Source organism: Epinephelus moara, chromosome 9, assembly GCF_006386435.1.
Source record: "Epinephelus moara isolate mb chromosome 9, YSFRI_EMoa_1.0, whole genome shotgun sequence".
In the NCBI taxonomy this organism is placed as follows: domain Eukaryota; kingdom Metazoa; phylum Chordata; class Actinopteri; order Perciformes; family Serranidae; genus Epinephelus; species Epinephelus moara.
The window spans coordinates 22,990,415-23,008,663 of record NC_065514.1 but is presented as its reverse complement, the minus strand read 5'-3'; the positions used below and the strand labels follow the sequence as shown (position 1 = coordinate 23,008,663).

Here is an 18,249-nt window from a genome sequence, read left to right as displayed (position 1 = left end):
CATCAGGCAATTATATTTGGTTACCATGCAAACAGCGAGCATCATGGGATGTCATTATACTGAGAAATACACCCAGACTCCATTACAATAGTGGGGGAAAAAACAAGTGCTAGCCATTATCTAAATGCAGACCCATTTTTTCCAACATGTGTGTTTTTGAAATGCAAAATGCTTCTCCTCAAGGGATGCCCTCATGGGTAGCACACTGATGCATCTACTCATCTATATTTTATTTTTTCACTGTTCAGCTATTTTTGTTATTAATTTTTTTCCCCCCTGATATTCATGAAATGTAATTACATCAAATAAAACTCACGGACAGATTCTGTATGTTCTCCACTGTAATTATTTTGTTTGCAATGTACAAAAGAAAAAAAACTCAGTCAGAGGCCATCATTTATAAATCAAAAAATTTATCGCAAAGCCTAATTTACCTTGAACCGCATGCATGCGGAAAACAAACAGACTTGGGGAACTGCAACCAGAGATAAGTGCTTTCATTCGGAGGGAAGGCCAAAACAAATTTATTTCTGATTATATTTGAACTGCACGTTGGGGGGTAGAAAGGAAAATGTTTAACTGAAAGCCCCCGTAGATGTTGGTAAATACTGATGCCCGCTATCAGCCATGTTGCTGATAGTTATGAGACATAATGCAGAGGTCCCTTTGCCTCCATTATTGTACAGAGGCACTTAAATTGCTGTCATGCTCTCAGAACTTGCTGTTTCTGTTATTTCACGGAGTGCATAACAGTAACATTTCAATTAAGTATACACTGGAGGATACAATGCTGGAGGATATTATTTTTTTTAATAATCAATGCAAACCAGTTTTGGTCAGGAAGGCGGTTGTGTTCCAGACTAAAGCAAATAAGCTGCATTTATAATTATAGTTAATGGAACAGTAAGATAAAACATACTGATAATAATGTTGGGTGTCTGTAACATGTTATCATATACAGACAATGGGAAACAAAATGCAAGCACGTATAGAGGCGTCTGATGTGCTGAAAATGTTTATATTTACAGTGATGGTTTGCAAATGCACTGCAGGTATACAGTTTATTGCATTGTACACAATCAGTCATGGAATTTATGGTGCTCTCTTTGATGTCTGGCATGGCTAAATGTAGAAAATAATATATTTTCTGTGAACGCCAACTTTTGAAACACTACCTTTTTTTTTAAAAAATGACTCCTCTGCAAGTGTTGCATATGTATGTAGCACTCCCCTTGCAGGACCGAGATGTCATTTATCTCTGTAATCTATGGCACAGATGCAGACTTCATCCTTCTGTACAGGCCCCGAGCTTAGAGACCCTGGAACAGACTTATTGTTAGGCTGGCTGGGAGAGGAAAGTGGTGGGCGTAGGGCAGGGTCTAAAGCTAGAAAAAGCCTGCGAGAGAGGCATCGGGTGGGCGGGAGCACCACACTAGCAAATCAGCCCTAATTCTCTGTTATAATTCACAAGGCCAGGGCTCAAGACAGCATTATCTGCCCTCATATCTTTTCCCTGTGTGGGATAGAGCACCGCGGCATGTAAAAGGGGAGGATAGAGAGGCGGAGTAATGAAGGGATAGGACTCAAGGCGATGGAAAAAGAGGACGGGAGTGGATGATGGAAACATGTATTAGTTCTCATGGCGAGAGGGACAAAATGGAAAGGTCGACCTGGTGCTTTCCAGTTAAGCTGTGGGAGATTTTCATTCAGTTTTCAATCACAGTGTAATCAGATTTTATGATTAGGTACGGGCTTTTGGTCAGTGTAATTTCTCCAGTGATTTACATACCCAGGGCTGTGGACTTTTTCAAATGATTTCCAGTCACTTCAGAATACATTATTTCACCTCCATCAAAAAACCTTACCTTGCCAATTCACATGCAACATATATTTTTGGACAGGCCTTTTGAAAACTCGTCCCTTTTTATATTCCATTTGTCAACAACCGCACAAACCCTGTATTAGCAAGAGCACACTGTGTTGATGCAAAGCAGCCTCCACACTTATGCGGTATTGTAGAGGGGGAGAGAAATGATCCTGGTTTAGTGTGTTTGTAGGTATTGTTGTGCATCCAAACCGCCACTAAGACCCACTCACTGAGAAGTGAGTCAGTCAGTTAGTCACTGAATGACTGAATGAGACAGGCAGCTGAACCTGATTTCTACAAATTTTGAAACAGAATGAACCAACATTTATACCCATAATCCTCCATTCTACCACTTTAAAACGTCCTCCAACCCATACAACCACTCTCTTGGATACTCCTTCTACTCAATACTGCCCACATGAGCGTTTTCTAGATTAGCGCACCTACCAGTGGATGATAGAATCCTCCTGTCCTTGTTTGACCCATCCATCCAGATTCCATACCATTGTTTCAACAGTCGGTTATCCCAAAAACAAATGCCTATTTCTCCGAAGTCCCATTTTTTGTTTTTCAAAAACACACTCTGTGGTGAGTGTCAATTTCTCAGCAGCTTTTGAGCCACCCTCCCAGCTGTTTTTACTGAAATATTGTTTCAACAATGTTTTCCAGTGGCGTCTGAGCCACTGTTTGCGGGTGTTTTATTGCCCCATCCCTGCTTTTCTAGCCAATTTTGTCCCTCCAAACCTGGGTATTTTAAGCCAAAAATCTTTTCTAAACCATAATTAAGTGTTTTTTTGTTTTGTTTTGTTTTGTTTTGTTTTATTTTGGGGGTTTTTGTACCTTAGGCCCTGATTGTTTTCTTTTTTTTTTTTTTTTTTTTTTTTAATTGAATGCCACTAGTGAGAAACTACACTTGCTTCGCCTTCTTATTGTTGCTGGGCAACCACCCCATCATGTCCTTACACTAACCTTCCCGTGTGATCAATCTACACTTTATTTATTTTTTATTTCGCAGTAATCAGTCGTTAGTTACTAAAATGGACAGGCAGAGGATACTTGCTCTCTCAACAGGCTGTCAGCAAAAGGTTCATTGGGCACAGGGAAACGGAGATCTATGTGGGCACGTGAGACCCTAAAAAAGAGGGTGGATCAGGGGGAGTACCACCACTTGGTCCAGGAGCTTTGCCTTGATGATGGCTGTTTCCAGGCATATTTTAGGATAACTGATTTTAGGATGCAGTTTGACAACCTGCTGTCCATCGTCAGGCTGTAAAGCTCCTGGTATCGAGCGACCGCTACCACCAGTTTTTCCTCCATTGTTTACCAACTGTAAACTTGTTGTCATGACCACCACAGGAGGCCCACCTCTCAAATCATCTGATTGGACAGTTGGAAAAAAGATGACGAAAAAAGAGATGACATGGGGCGTTTTTCCACTCGAGGAGTTCAGAGTGCTCTGGCAAAAATGCCAGGCGCCTAGAGCGCAGAAACGTGAGGAGCACCGCAACACAAAATCCACGAGCAAGAAGCTTCATTCTCATTAAAAACAATTACAAATAGCTGCCTCCAGCTACTGAAACGCTTTCTGTGTGATCAGGGCCTAAACTACAATGTGACCATTTTCTCTGGTGAATGGGTTGTCCAACTGCAGGGAGTAAGTATTTTTGGAGACACAGTTCTTCTGAAAAATGGACATTTGATTTTGGGATCATTAGCTGTTGGAGAAATAGGCTTTTGGTCCAGTGGGACATTTTTCGGACTAATGGGGCTTCGGAATTTTCCACCATCCGAACAATGGGCAGTCCCCATTTATTCACCCCTATCTCTTTCCTAAGCAAATTTTGTTGCTCTCTATACTACGTTTCTGACTTCCTCCTTTGCTTCCATCATAATTTCTTTGGCCACTAGGTGTCGCTGCCTAAAGATGTAAAAATGGGTTGTAATTTCTTCTTGTTAAAATGACCTTTGTGGTCGTATTTTTGAGGAAGACAGTCTCTTAAAAACAGATAATGCTATGCTGGTTTCAGACTATAGGACAATGCAGTCTTTTTATGTTTTCTTTATTTGTTTCATTTCTGAACATGTTGTTTGTCTACATTCTTGTTCCTAAAAGTCAGCCCCAGCACATCCATCCCCATGGCTTAAGGGAGGTCGTGAAAGATGGCAAGCCACAATTGGTCAGGGACCAATGGGTAGTCTGTCATGTCTGTCGGCCAAGTCACGAAGGCAAGAATTTATGACTCTATAATCACCTAATCTGACACAGTGACCACCTTAACAGACAAAAATACTCTGTAGTTTGAACCCTCAGTCTGGCTTCACTGTGTCTGTATTATGTGTCTGAGCTCAGCAGCCATGTGCCCAGGTAATGGACAGGCATGGCTTCTCCAAGGTGAATTAGCCGAGTGGAAACATTAACCAGAGAGCCAAGTCCTGTCATTCACGCTGCGACTTCTAGTTGGACAGAGAGAATGGAGAGCAGATGCTAGGGCACATGCCACTTTAACTTCCTGCTGGGAGAGAGGGATGGGAGAAACAGATACAACACCGGGAGCTGGGGGAGTGTAACAAAGAGTGGGAGGTTGACAAATAAAAGATGGTGACAGGAAAAAAAAAAAAAAAAAAAAAAGTTGCAGGGAGAGGTAAAGGATGATGTTCTGCCTTGAAGGTTTTTGCCTGACACACAGTGGCACGAACAGAGAGACAAGCCATTATGGGTGTGTTTGTTTAGATATGAGGGCAGCCCATATATATATGACTGTGTGTACACCTGTGTGCATCCTGTGTGTATCCAAGGCTTCTAGGCAAGTCATCGGTGGCTCTCTTTGCTATTTTCATTTCTGTCTATCTAAATTCAGCATGTAAATGTTTCACAGTAGCATTTGCTCGAAACAATACCCTAAAGATTGCTATAGTCCATTCTTCCAGCAGCGTGAAGTGGATGGTTACTAGGGTTCAGTGAGCCGCAGCCTCCGCTGTGCACAGATGGTGGCTAAACCACAGAGCATGTGTTGGATGTGTTGGCTCTGAGTCGTGTTATTTCGATGCACAAAGATGCTTATTAGGATCAGGGGGGAGTCGGTTGTGCCAAAGTACGTATAAAAGTCAAATTTTTCTACATCTCCAGGCTCCACAGGAGCTAATGAACCAAGAATGAAGCAGATCAATATAATTGATCATCAAACTTCCTTGCCGTTAAAGAGTTTGATGTGGTTTGAGGGTTTGATTGAGCAGCGCTTTCATCAATTAAGTGCATACAATTTATGTGTTTGCATATTTCTAGCCACTTTCCACTCAGGCCTCGTACTGTTATCGAACGTGTAACAAAGAAGGAGGAAAGAAGGAATAAATAAGTGGCATCGTGTTACAACACGATTTTGATACTGTGGTCAACAATGTACAAACCATTTCTTCCAGAGATTTCGAGGGAACGCAGGCAACACTTCCTTTTCTGGGGACCCCCAACCTCCCCTGCTTCATGTCCCCATAGTTGTTGAAACAAAATCTACACCCTGGATTGCTTCAAATGATTTTAGATACATTATTTTTTTAATTATTGTTTATCTCAAGGGATTGTCCACCTCAAAATCCAAAATACACGTTTTTCCTTTCACCTATAATGCTGTTTAGCCATCTAGATTGTTTTGGTGTGAGTTGCTGATTGGTGGAGATGTCAGCCGAAGAGATATTTGTCTTATCTCGAATATAATGGAACTAGATGACACTCAGCTTGTGGTGCTCAAACCTCCCAAAAATAAAACTGCAATGTCTCTTTCCCAAAAGCATGATTCAGTTACTCAAGATAATCCACAGACTTCGCTGTGAGCAGTTTCATGCAGGAACTATTTTCTTTCTACTGAACTACAGCCGCCAACCGTGTCACCATGCAGAAGGAAGTGTGCATCTACTGCTAGCTCACCTAGCACCACTGAGCTAACTAATGTTACGGCTCAGCCGAGGAGGATGCCAGTAACTTCTTCCCCGCCATTGACGAGATATTGTCAATGTGTGTTTTCACTGTTATAATATAGGGGGAACTGTGACACATCTTGTGAAATATAACAGCACTGCTGTGTCCAATAACAAACAAAGAAGAAGATCCGCTGGAAACCAGAAGAAGATGTTGCAGCTTGTAATCTGCACAAAAATGCCGGCGCCAATGGAAAGGTTGATGGTTGCACAAGCTGTGGAGATGTTGATGGTCTCAGACTCCGACAATTCCTGTTTTGATCAACACTCTGAATCTGATTTGGACGAAGAAGCAAACAAGTTTGCTGGGACGAAACAGGATCTCCATGACGGTGACAGTGACACACACGTACAAGACCGCCACAGAGGGAGACAACAGAATACTGAACGTGTTCCGCCATACCTCAAACAGGATATTATTTTCGTTATTAATATCATTATTATTTTCACTCATACAACTCAAACTGACATAAGGAAATTAGAAAAAAACAAAAAATGTAAATTGGTGAAATTGATTTTATACGTGAAAATGACATTCTGTCACAAAGTGCAATTTTCTCAGCTTTTTGTCCACAATTTTTTTTCTATGAAAATGCACAAATTCAAGTGTTGATAAAAAAGAAATGGAATAAGAGAATAAAATGTTTTGTTTTTTTGTGTGTATAAAAACAGAAGGTCTTCTCTTTAGTTTCATGTTTATACTGTTTACATATTCATAGAAAAAATTATTCTGTGGGTCTTGAAAGATTAGTGAATATGATCAAAAATGCTGGTGATTGCTGGCAACGTAAAGATAATACTCTGGTAGGGAAAGTGTTAATGTTTACATCTCATGTTGTCACAAACACAAGTCTCTCATCCATGAGTAGATGCACTCTTCCTTCTGTGTCCTAATATAGGTGACAGGTGTAGAAACCACTGAGATATAAACATTGATAATGTCCTTCTCGGCTAGCTCAGTTGTGCGAGGTGAGCTAGCAGTAGATGCACGCTTCCTTCTGCACGTGATACGGTTGGCAGGTGTAGTTTGGTAGAAAGAAAATAGTTCCTACATGAAACTGCTCACAACAAGGTCTGTGGATTATCTTGAGTAACCAGGTCATGGTTTCTGGAAAGAGACATTGCTGTTGAGTTTTTCAAATGTATTTTTTGGCACTTTGAGCCAAGTGCCATCTAGTTCCATTATATTGGAGAGAAGGCAGACATCTCTACAGCCAATATCAAAACCACTCCACAGCTCACAAAGGATTAATTTTCATTCCCTCTTATTTGGGAAACTACCTGACACACACTATTTCATCTTAGGGGTGAATAACCAGATAAATGATTTTGCAGTTAGAGCATCATTTTTAATCCAGAATGATGATATTTACAATTAATGTTGCTTCCTGTGTCTTCGTGCTGCTCACTTCTGTTTTGAATGCAAAATGTAGCAAAGCATCTGTTTAGACATCTGCTATTTTCTATGAATGGGCCAAAGCGAGGTGACACATCTGAGAGATCCATGTTGACAGTGCTATTTCAGTCCTCTAACAGAAGAAATGCCGTCAGAATCAGAGTCACATTGCAGAGATTAGACACAACAGCGGAAACAAGCAAAAAGAATGTCGGAGCAAAACAACTAACAAACACTCTCAAGATGTTGCTACATCTCTGCAAGATGTCGCTAAAGTAAATGTTGAGCCTATATCATGCACGGCATATTGCTTTGCTTTAAAAGAAGAAAATTACAAGTGAATATGATATTGTTCTTATCATATGGGAAAAAATAAGTTCAATACTGAAAAGGGAATTGCATAGAAAAAGTTTACAGAATCCAAGTTATACCTCTGACAGCTGAAATGTTCTCATTTCTGCACTGTATGGTTTATTCTAAAGCCCTACAAAACTCCAACCCTGCTCCTTATTTCATTAACACACACTAGAGGCTGTCTACAATTAATCAGTGATTGAATATCTTTAATTCACATTCACTTCAATCAAGCTTAATGATCAAGTCTAATGAGGTTTTGCTGTGGGTTTGTTAACCTCCTGACTCCCTACGACTTCAAGTAGTGAGACTGACTATAACTGTAACTATCGCCATGTTCAAGTGCCCGTGTAAACTGTCACAGCTGAGCAAGTGCGGTTCTGTATGTGTGTATTGTAACCCTGACAATTAAAAGCTGCACTGTAACTCAGTGGTTATCTCTACTGTGCCTGTGGGGATTTTTAGGCTGCTGTTCATTGGCCTTGCATGTTGGCGAGTAGACCTTAAGATAACTCAGTAAAACGCCTTTCAATTTGTGTTACGGTCATTTTAAAGACAGTGAAGAGAATTTAAAAAAAAACAAGTTCAGATCTTGTCTTTGTGTTAAATCCTTGTTTATCTCTTGTTTTATGCTAATATGTACCATTTTTTAGTGTTCTTACAACAAAATTCGCCTTTTCTCTTCCTACTAAAAACTATTTTAGATGACTCGTCCTGACCTCTTAACCTGTTACATAAATGTACCCAGTCTTTTTTTTTTTTTTTTTTTTTAGATTTTTAGTCAGCAGCTAGAAGAGCAAAATCTTAATGAGGTGTGTGCTTGGATAACAACGTTGTTACATTTCCAAAGAATATGGTTGAGATTTCATTTATTCATTTTACCCTTATATAATCAGATAAACTGTGTTTCTAAAGCAGCCAGGAAAAACAAATGTTAATTTTTTTCGAAGCCATGTTAATTACATTGTTGTCTGAGCCAGCCATCTGAACACATCCTGTTCAGTGCCTTCACATCGTGGTGGATATTGTAGTCTAATGTGTTTTGAATGGGGAGAAAATAAAATTACTAGAATGGATTACGCTCATAGTTGCTGATGTATGGTATTGATTTTTTTTTTTTCCTCAACCAGTCCCAAAACAGCATCAGGTTTTGTTTTTATGCAGAGCTTTATGGAATACAGTAAACCAGAGGTGTACAACATGCGGCCCGTGGGCCAGAAACGTCCCACCAAAGGGTCCAATCCAGCCTATATTGCACACCTAATATTGATGCACTTGTGAAGAGGTGGCAGGTTTTAGGAGCATTTTAAATAGTGAGTAGCCTACTTGATGTAAAATGCTTCTCAGAGGCTTTTCAGCCTGACCAGAATATGATGAATACTTACTGTGGTCATACAGTATTTAAAGATATTAAACAAAATATTGTCAATCAGCAGCTTCAAAACAAAAGAAACTGTATCAGACTTCTATCTTCAAACAACATTGCTGGAACCCTACTGCTCAGGCACTGCCAAAACTCTTGATTTGGTGACCTAGATGGTTTGTAAGGCAGGGGAAAACTCACCCTATGCCCTCAATAGCTTTCACTGTAGTTTGTTGTTGTGTGTGGATGCCAACATTACTACACAGGAGTTGAAATGTATGGAAAATGCACATGTAATGACAGTGAGAGGACTGATTGTGGAAAAGCTGAGACATATTGTTGAAATTCCACTTTTTTTAAGACTTCTCAAGCCCAGTTCAGGCCAAAGATTTGCAATGAGACAAAACCGTTTTAGAACGTTGCAGAGAAAAGTTGCAGCGTTGTGAATTGGCCAGACTCAGCTGGTCAAATCGACGGTGGCTGGTTTTAGAACGTAAAGCACATCACCTGTTTCTACATCCAATTTGCTTGTAGTTAAGTCTGCTGGGTAAGTCAAAAATGACTCCAGACGGCATGTTTGCTTGCTGCGGCAGGTGCTCCGTCCCCGCCGAGACCTCTGTTTCTGTCCTGACTGGTGTGCCGGTATCGGATGGTGGGTCACTGTTGCTGAACACTGATTATTTGGCGCTGCTTACTTATACTATTGTGGCGTATTTATTATGACTACAGTCCATCTGATGCTTGTTTTGTTTGTTTTTTGGCATTTCATCACTACTACAAATGCAACTGTAGGCAGTATCACTATCCTCACTCATATTCTAAGAAGCTACAAATTATATTCAGCCACAAAATAAGCCTGAAAAGCTGCAAACACAGCGGAAGTACAGAGAGTTGTTGCATAGCGATGATACACTGTCTTGTGTAGTTGCATTGGTGTGAACTGGCAGGTTTTTAGAATATTGCAGAACGGCGCATTGCAAGTAGTTGCATGTTTCAACTTCAGGCTGTTTATTATCTGTGTTTCAAATGTGTGAACATTTTCAGAATGTAGTTTTTTACACTAAAAGAAAGTGAAACATTTGGAGGTGTTGTTGTTATGCAATGGTTTTACTGGTCTGGCCCACTTGAGATCGGATTGGCCTGTATGTGACACATGAACTGAAGTGAGTGTTACACCCCTGCAGTAAACACTAGAATAATGTCAAGTACAATAAAACATGACCTAGCAGCAGGATGATTTCATGTATAAAGAAAAATCTATTTTTTTGGATAACTCAGACTTTCATCGCTTTTCACAGCGCTTTTAGATCCATTCTGAGGTCATGCACTCAACCCATATCATCCTGACTGTCACTGGTTGTTATTATATGCACCAACAAAAAGAGTCCAAACCTGCTGCTGCTCTTCTTCTTCTTTAGTTTTAAGATGAATGTCATGGCTAAACCGAGGTAATATAGCTTAATCTGAGGAATTTGCTGGTATTATTTCTGCTGGAAAAAAAAGGTTAGCGAAAGTGTTGAATAATTCAGTGCAGGTGTTTGTCGCCAAATTCTACATTCAATCTGTAAAAGACAGGATAAAAAAGTAAGTGAGAAGGGATGAAGCTGTTGCAAGCGAGCCTGGCAGGGAATGATGAAAGGGAAGAGGCAACTCGATCCACAGTGGAGAGGGAAGGAAAGGGGAGCAGGGGGTGGGAGGATAGGGAATGAAAGGTAAAAAGCAGGGTGAATGGGAAAAAGACACAGGGAATGTCCAGGGGAAGGCTAATGGGAGAAGGGCGCAGGGGGAAGAACAAAAGGCGAAAGGGAAGAATAACATGCAAAGTGATTCTGATGGGAAATGGGGGAATAATGGGGGAAAAAGGGAATGCAAAGCATGGGAAATCATCACAGACTCAAGTAAACCTATACCACAGAAAAGAGTGGAATTATGTGGTTTCCAGCCACTCTCCACCCCGTGAAGTCACTTAGGACTGAAGCAGCAGGGATTTGTAGGGTCTGAAGATGAACAGAAAACCCATTTTCCCTCATGGCTACATCTGCCACTGTGAATTTATATGGCTGTTGTAGTGAAGAGTGGAAGAAAGATGTGATCAAACATGAAGGGGAATGGAGACGGAGAGATGCGCGGTAATCGAGAAGGGGAGAGAACAAAAAGCGAGAACGGTGGGAAGTGCGGAGGAAAACATTGTGAGATGATACGGGAAGGGAGATTTGAGAGATTCTTAAGGGCACTGATGTGACAGAGTCAAATTAACAGAGATTTGAAAAGACAAAAGCCGGCGTGTGGTGTGGATATGGCTTTTTAGTCGGAGTGCTTGCACTTTGTAAAGGTTTTAGACCATCTGAGCTGTAACTCTTCTTTAGTACCAAGCCTGCTGTATTCAAATTGAAATGTAAGGAAGGTAATTAAGGTTGTAAATGTCAAATCAGTCCTACCAGTGCACGTTGTAATTGTAAAAGGTGTAATTACCTAAAATTTCCATGACAAATGGGCAATTCCGTCTTTACTTTCAGGTGACAGTCAACTGGCGTGTTACAGCAGTGTTGTGGAGAATAAAGACATCACCGAGCCACAGAAAATATTTCTGTTGTATATTTTCGGCAGCTAAAGGGACTATCTGAAACAGAAATTTGAACAGTTTGACATTTTTCATTGCAGTTTCTTCCAGCGGTGCTGCAGAGCCACACAATGTCACTCCATTATCAGTCTGCTGCTAAAATGAAACATAAGCCTTCGTATGTTTTTGCCATTCTTCAGGGAGAATTAATGCAGAAGTGCAGGCGAAGGGGAGTTTGCGGGACTGCATTTCTGCAAAGCTGCCATCCTATTGGAGATTAATGAACAAGTTTGTCCGTGGTACTAGTCCTCTCTGGGCCGCCTCCCCTCTCAGCATAGCTTGATTTATGGACACCCAGCAGTGCATGAGTTATAATTTCAAAGGGGTTTGTTTTTCGTCATGAAGATGGAATTTTAAATGTTGTGATGAATGACCCCTTGTGGATTTTATTTATTATTCTGCCGTGACTCGTGTGTGCGTGCATGTGCACATGTGTTCCCCATGCTCACACTCCTGCGGCTGAACTTTATGGGCATCCATATGTTGCATGCGTGTAATTTTGTAAATCTTTAAACATGTGCTTGCAAAAGTGCTTACCCTGCATTCTTCTAACTGACATCCCGGATATATATATCGCCTTTAGGTTGCCATGTCTCGCATAATCAAACGCTACGTCTCACCTATTGGATGTCATTGTGGGGAATCAACAAATAAGTCATGCCCTCCCTTTCTTTCCGCCATTCTGTCCGTGCATATGGATTTACTTTATCACCCAGCCGCAGCATGTATGGCAGGGTGTTTGATGTTGCTGCGATGGTGAGATATTGAATGGACTGTGGAGAAATGCGATGCTCCTTGGTGAAATTACAGGACCACAGGAAGAAGAAGAAAAGGCCTTAAGAAGAAAGAGAGGGCAAAACAGGCTAACATCCCTGGTGCATTGGCGTGTGTGACACTCTAAAGATATGAGTCCAGTTGCAGCACTGCTACAAAGAAAATCATTCCTGCCTGACTTCTCAGTCTGTGTGCTGGGGAAAATATATAGATAGAGAATGGACACAGCAACAGGAACATTTGCACAATGGAATGCAATTCCTGCCAGCTGTGCATTACATTATTAACCTTATGGTATCAAATCATTGTTGACAAGTGCTTACTTAACTCTGTGGTCATTTTTGAGGTTATGGTTTTTAATTCTGTTCTGGATGTTGCACTGCATTATATTAAAATAATAATATCTCCTGTACTTTTCCATTGGTGTATGTGAACATATGCAGGTGCCTGCCTACTGTACATCTGACAACAGAAAGTGCACAATGTGCTAACAAAGTGCTGATTTTGAGCACTAACAATCTGTTATGTACTATACAGCAATTTCACTGTGTGCAAGTGTGTTTCAATGTGTGTGTATGTGAACTACTGCGTGTCTGTATCCTTCCTACCTTCTAATTACTTGCTAATGTCATCATTGCTACAGGGGGGTGCCCTGTGATTCATTTTTCCTCTCTCTTTATACGGAATAAGTCCAGAATTACTTGTGATCCTCAGCAGCTTCCTTTGTCTTATGACAGGGCAAGACAAAATAATAAAAACATGTACTGAAACAATGACTAACGTTGATGCAACGAAATCATCATTAATAACAATGCAATAAAAATGGATTATATTATGCAGCAGACCAATTAGTATTTGGAGATAGCTGACAATGGGGTGTGTGGAGGGTGAGACACGAGGCAGAGATACTACGTGAGGTGAAAGGGACAGGTGCATCCTGGTGCTCTGCAAACAGCTGTAAATTATTGTAATTTGGCTCGCTTAGCAACACGGTCAGTGTGTTAAAATTCATCCTGTTGTTCTGAGTTGTATCTAACTCATACTGTATCTCAACATGCAGGCATGTGAACATGTTTGTTTGCTTTCTGAGCATATCTGTATCTTCAGTGTCCATTTTGAATACAGTCATTTATTCATTCATTTTTCTGTAACTGCTTATCCTGTTGGGCATCACGGGGCGGGGGGCTGGAGCCTATCCCAGCTGACATTGGGCAAGAGGCAGGGTACACCCTGGACAGGTCGCCAGACTTTTACAAAGCTGACACATAGAGACAGACAACCAATCATGCTCACATTCACACCACGATTTAGAGTCACCAATTAACCCTAACATTGCATGTCTTTGGACTGTGGGAGGAAGCTGGAGTACCCACGAGAAAACTGGAGTCAGGGAGAACATGCAAACTCCCCACGGAAGAGCTCCCCCACCCTGGGGTTCAAACCCACCACCCTGGATTCGAACCAGGAACCCTCTTGCTATGAAGCGACAATGCTAACCACCGCAACACTGTGCCGCCCAACCATTTTGAAAAAACATCCATAAATTGCAGAGAAATCATAGAGAATAGGAACTCCTCATAACATGTTTTTTTGTCTTATTTGCCATCTCTTTTTTTTTCTATAACACATTTTTACGTTTTCTTCAGAGTCAGAATAATCCAGTGGTATCTGGTTGTACCTTCCATGGATAGAATGCTTTAGGGTGCTTTCACACCTGCCTTGTTCGGTTCGGTACAATCAAACTTAAGTTCGTTTGCCCCCCAAGTGCGGTTCGTTTGGGCAGGTGTGAACACAGCAATCACACTCAGGTGCTCACGAAAACAACCGGACAAAGACCTTCTTGAAGAGGTGGTCTCTGTGAGGTTACAAACGAACTCTGGTGTGGTTCGTCTGTGGTGAGAACGTGTTCCAACCTTGATCCGAACCAACTGCAGTCACATTACACATTGTTTGGGTTAAACATGAGCATGTTACAGTCCTGGAGGATTATTAGACTTAGACTTAGACTTAGACTTGCTTTATTGTCATTCAACAAATACACCATCGGTGCACATATTAAACGAAATTTCATTGCCTTGGCTCACAATGGAGTGGACGCATAAATTAATGTGTACCTCCTCCTGTACTGCCTTAATATGCACATTAGGCGCATCCAAAGTATGAAAATATTGTTTTCTAGTTGGAGCCGCGCCCCGTTTTCAAACTGTATGGTTTGTATAAAGTGAACAATGACAGTAATATAGTACATGATGACCAACGCTAAAATCAACCGGCGTAGTTGTCCCTCCATTGTGACATTAGAAAGTGTCACATTTATCTGGTCTGCTTGTAAATGCTTCCGTGAGAACACCAACCAACTCTAGGCAATTATGCAACTTTGTGACAAAATTAGTCCCTGATTTGGACCAAAGCAAGACAACTCTGGGTCTGAAAGCACCCTTAATTGCACAAATTTAGACAAAAAATGGTCAGTATTATACTTCCTGTTTACATCCCCTAAAGCCCCCAAGTCATGGAAACTGTCCCAAACCATTATGATCCCTTTAGCAGTAAGACAAAGAATAATAATCAGAGTTGCAGGTGTTGTGGCTGCAGTTATTTAGATTTTTCAGACTTAGAAGTCCCTGCTCTGTGAAGATTTCCAACACTGTTTCCTCTCTGCACATTAAATAATGTGCTGTATATTTGACCAGTGCACTTGTCTGTAGCTTAGGCACAAATTATTTAGTCTCTTTATGACCTTGTTAGCTGCATTATGTTGTTCTGAGAACTCCCTTCTCTCACTTTAATGGCAGGCAAATGGTGCAAACTGCTACTCAGCCTAATGTAACTTGACACTGGAGCAGTGATTGTTATTGTTAGAGGTGTGTTATGTTTGTATTGTTGTGTACCACGTAAAATATCGACATTACCAATTAAGTGTGAGCATATGCGTTGTCGTCCTTGTGTGCTTTCCCTCACATTCTCTTTCTCTCGCTTTTATCCAGGGAGGCCTCATCGCCCTCCTCCTCCTAATTCTCCTCTTCACCCTCGTCCTCTATACCCGCCACCGATGGTGCAAGCGCCGCCGCATCCCCCAGAAGAGCGCCAGCACCGAGGCCACCCATGAGATCCACTATATTCCTTCTGTTTTGCTGGGACCCCAGGGCCGTGACAGCTACCGGGGCTCTCGAAGCACTCACCAGCATGGAAGCTCTGTAATTGGTATGCCCATCCGGGAGACCCCAATTCTAGATGATTACGACTGTGATGAGGAGGACCCGGGTGGACACTCTGTTAACTCCACGCCCAACCAGCTCCACAACAAGCTGAACGATGGGAAGGTCCAGGAGGACTATGGAGTTAACATTGGCATCGGAGGACACACAGACATCATGTGCAAGGAAAATGAGATCAAGCATAATTTTGAAAAACGAGGTAGGTTAAATGCTTTCCCCTTGAAAAACAATTTTGTATGATGAAGATATAATCACAGTATGGAGAGCTTAATATGTGATAGCTGTGGGATTGACAGCATGGTGCTTGTCATGTTGCTATCATTCAGCTATGTGCAGCATACACTCGAATTATGTGAGTTGTCATCGAAAATCTGTTGTGCTCAGTGGCAGTTCTGAAGGCATGATTTGTACATCCGCGGAGGCTCTCAGTGCCAGCTCCCCAGATGGCCCAGCCTGGACAGTTCACTTTGGCTCTGGCCAGCCCAACCATGTTCTTGATAGCACAGCATGTCCTGCTTACATTTTGTCAAAAATAAGCAGTTTTTTTATGACTCACAGCATTACATCACGCCGGTAATGATAAGAACCCTGTATTCCATGAATCATATTATCAAGTGTGAAATGTATTTCCTTTTAAAACCACATTAACAGTGAAACTGCACTACTACATATATCTATTCAGTTAAAGGAACACTTCACCCCCAAAATGATCATTTGTATATCAATTACTCACCCCGTGTTAAGCTGAATTTGTGAGGAAAGCTTTGTTTTTCTCGCATGCCTCACTGATTAACGAAGAATCCAATAAATGAGGAAATTGTGGATGAATTGAAGTAAATGGGGGCCATGTGTAACAACAGCAAAATTATATTAAAACATTGGTTTACAAGTTCCCGCACAACTAATGCAACTCACAGTCTCATGCATGGACAAATAGGGCACCTGGGAAAGCGTGTGCATTTAAACTCTGCTCCTGCCTTCCACTTAAAAAATCCTGCCTCCCAGTTCGTCCACTGGCCAGGATTTCTGCTGTCACTTACCCATGCGCATCATTTCCTGGCCAATAAATACACTGGAAGGAAGGATTTCAATGGAAAGCACAAGCAAAGTTCAAACGTATGCGGTTGCCCAGGTGTGCTCTTTGTCTGTACGTGAGACTATTTATGCATATGTGTTTTAAACAGTAAGGTTTTAGAGAAAATGCATGTGTTTGGGAAGTACTGAGATACAACTGGATAAATGAGACTTGCAACATATTGCACAGGTTGTGTGAGAGTTTGTAAAATGATCTCTTGATATAGTTTTGCTGTTGTTTTTACTTGGCCCCCATTTACTTCAATTCATCAGGAATTTTTGGATTCTTTGTTCACTGTGGAGGCATGCCAGAAAAACAAAGCTCCCTTCACGAATTCAGCATAACACAGGGTGAGTAACTGATATAAAAAGGTTTCATTTTGGGGTGAAGTGTTCCTTATACATAGCCAGTGGCTCTGTGCGTCAAGCAGTAATGTAATGCAGTGCCATGTAATTTAATGTAATGTCTAAAGGTCAAGTGACAGGGGCCATCGGTCCGGTCGAGTAGAAGCCGAGGTGTGTCAGTGGGTGGCCCATTGACCCTTGCTTAACATAGTCAGGGGTCGGGTCTGCACTTCAGGCGAGGGCAAAAATAATATCCTGCCATTAGTGACAAAACTGAAAGTGATGCTTCAAAATTTCTGCTGTAGAGATCGTCACACAAGCTATCTAACAATTCTAATCTCAGGCTATGTAGTATTTGTTGATATCATATCCTGTTGAACTTGGGGTGCTCCTGCGAGGCACAACTTTAATAATTGAAGGGTGCTGACTGAGTTAGAGGGTGCCCTGGTTATTCTTGTCATACTGAATTATGCATGGGTGAAGTTTGTGGAAATGCCCTCTTGCTCCCATAGTATTTATCACTCTGCATAACTGGATTTACACAAGCTTTTGGCCTCTGACTGTGTACTTACTTCCTGAAAAAAGGCTAAAATGAATAAACCGCTGATAATGTTTTGCTCTAGTTTTAGGTTAAGGTTATATCACTTTGGTATATTGCTGATCCATGTTTGAGATTGTGAAAGAAAGTATTTATTCACAGCTCAACAACAGATAAACTGGCTTATATTTCAGGTCTAAAACATTCACCAGTTTTTGAATGGTGGATAAAAAAATAAATGTTAATATCATAAAATCAAAAAATCAAAAAAAGAAGTGTTATTTTTTTGCATATTTTAGCCTCACAGTCCCAGACCCCATGCAGCCACAGCTAATAATGATTCTGAAAATCAATTTTGCATTTCAATCCATCATAAAAACTTAAGGCTTGAATATATTAATGTTCAGCCCTCATTTAAAAACGAAACAGAAAATTATACAACAAGGTGAAGAGATAGAGGTTAATTTCTGCTCTATTCCCGAGCGGGAAGGCAGAATGTTGGGATTAGCCACTGGGAAAAGAGAAGTGAGGCAGAGGGCAGAGAGGTCAAGGCTCTTACTGTATGAGCCTGTCTCTTGGGCCATTCGCAGAATGATGCCATTATTACAAGAGAACAAAAATGTGACACTTGTCCCCAAATGGCTCTAAAATGAGAGACAAGCAAGCTGGTTCTTGGAAGCAAGACACACACGCACATCATGACCACCAATAAATGGATCAATAAATTTACT

At 41.2% G+C, this 18,249-nt stretch overlaps 1 protein-coding gene across 1 annotated transcript in view; it reads left to right on the top strand.

Moving 5' to 3' along the window:
• The window catches only part of LOC126395591 (astrotactin-2-like), a 434,195-nt gene that overhangs the window by 100,418 nt on the left and 315,528 nt on the right, over nucleotides 1-18,249 (top strand). Inside the window, exon 3 of the mRNA XM_050053178.1 lies at nucleotides 15,331-15,760. Within this exon, the coding sequence (XP_049909135.1) occupies nucleotides 15,331-15,760 (430 nt within the window). The remainder of the gene's footprint in view (nucleotides 1-15,330; nucleotides 15,761-18,249) is intronic.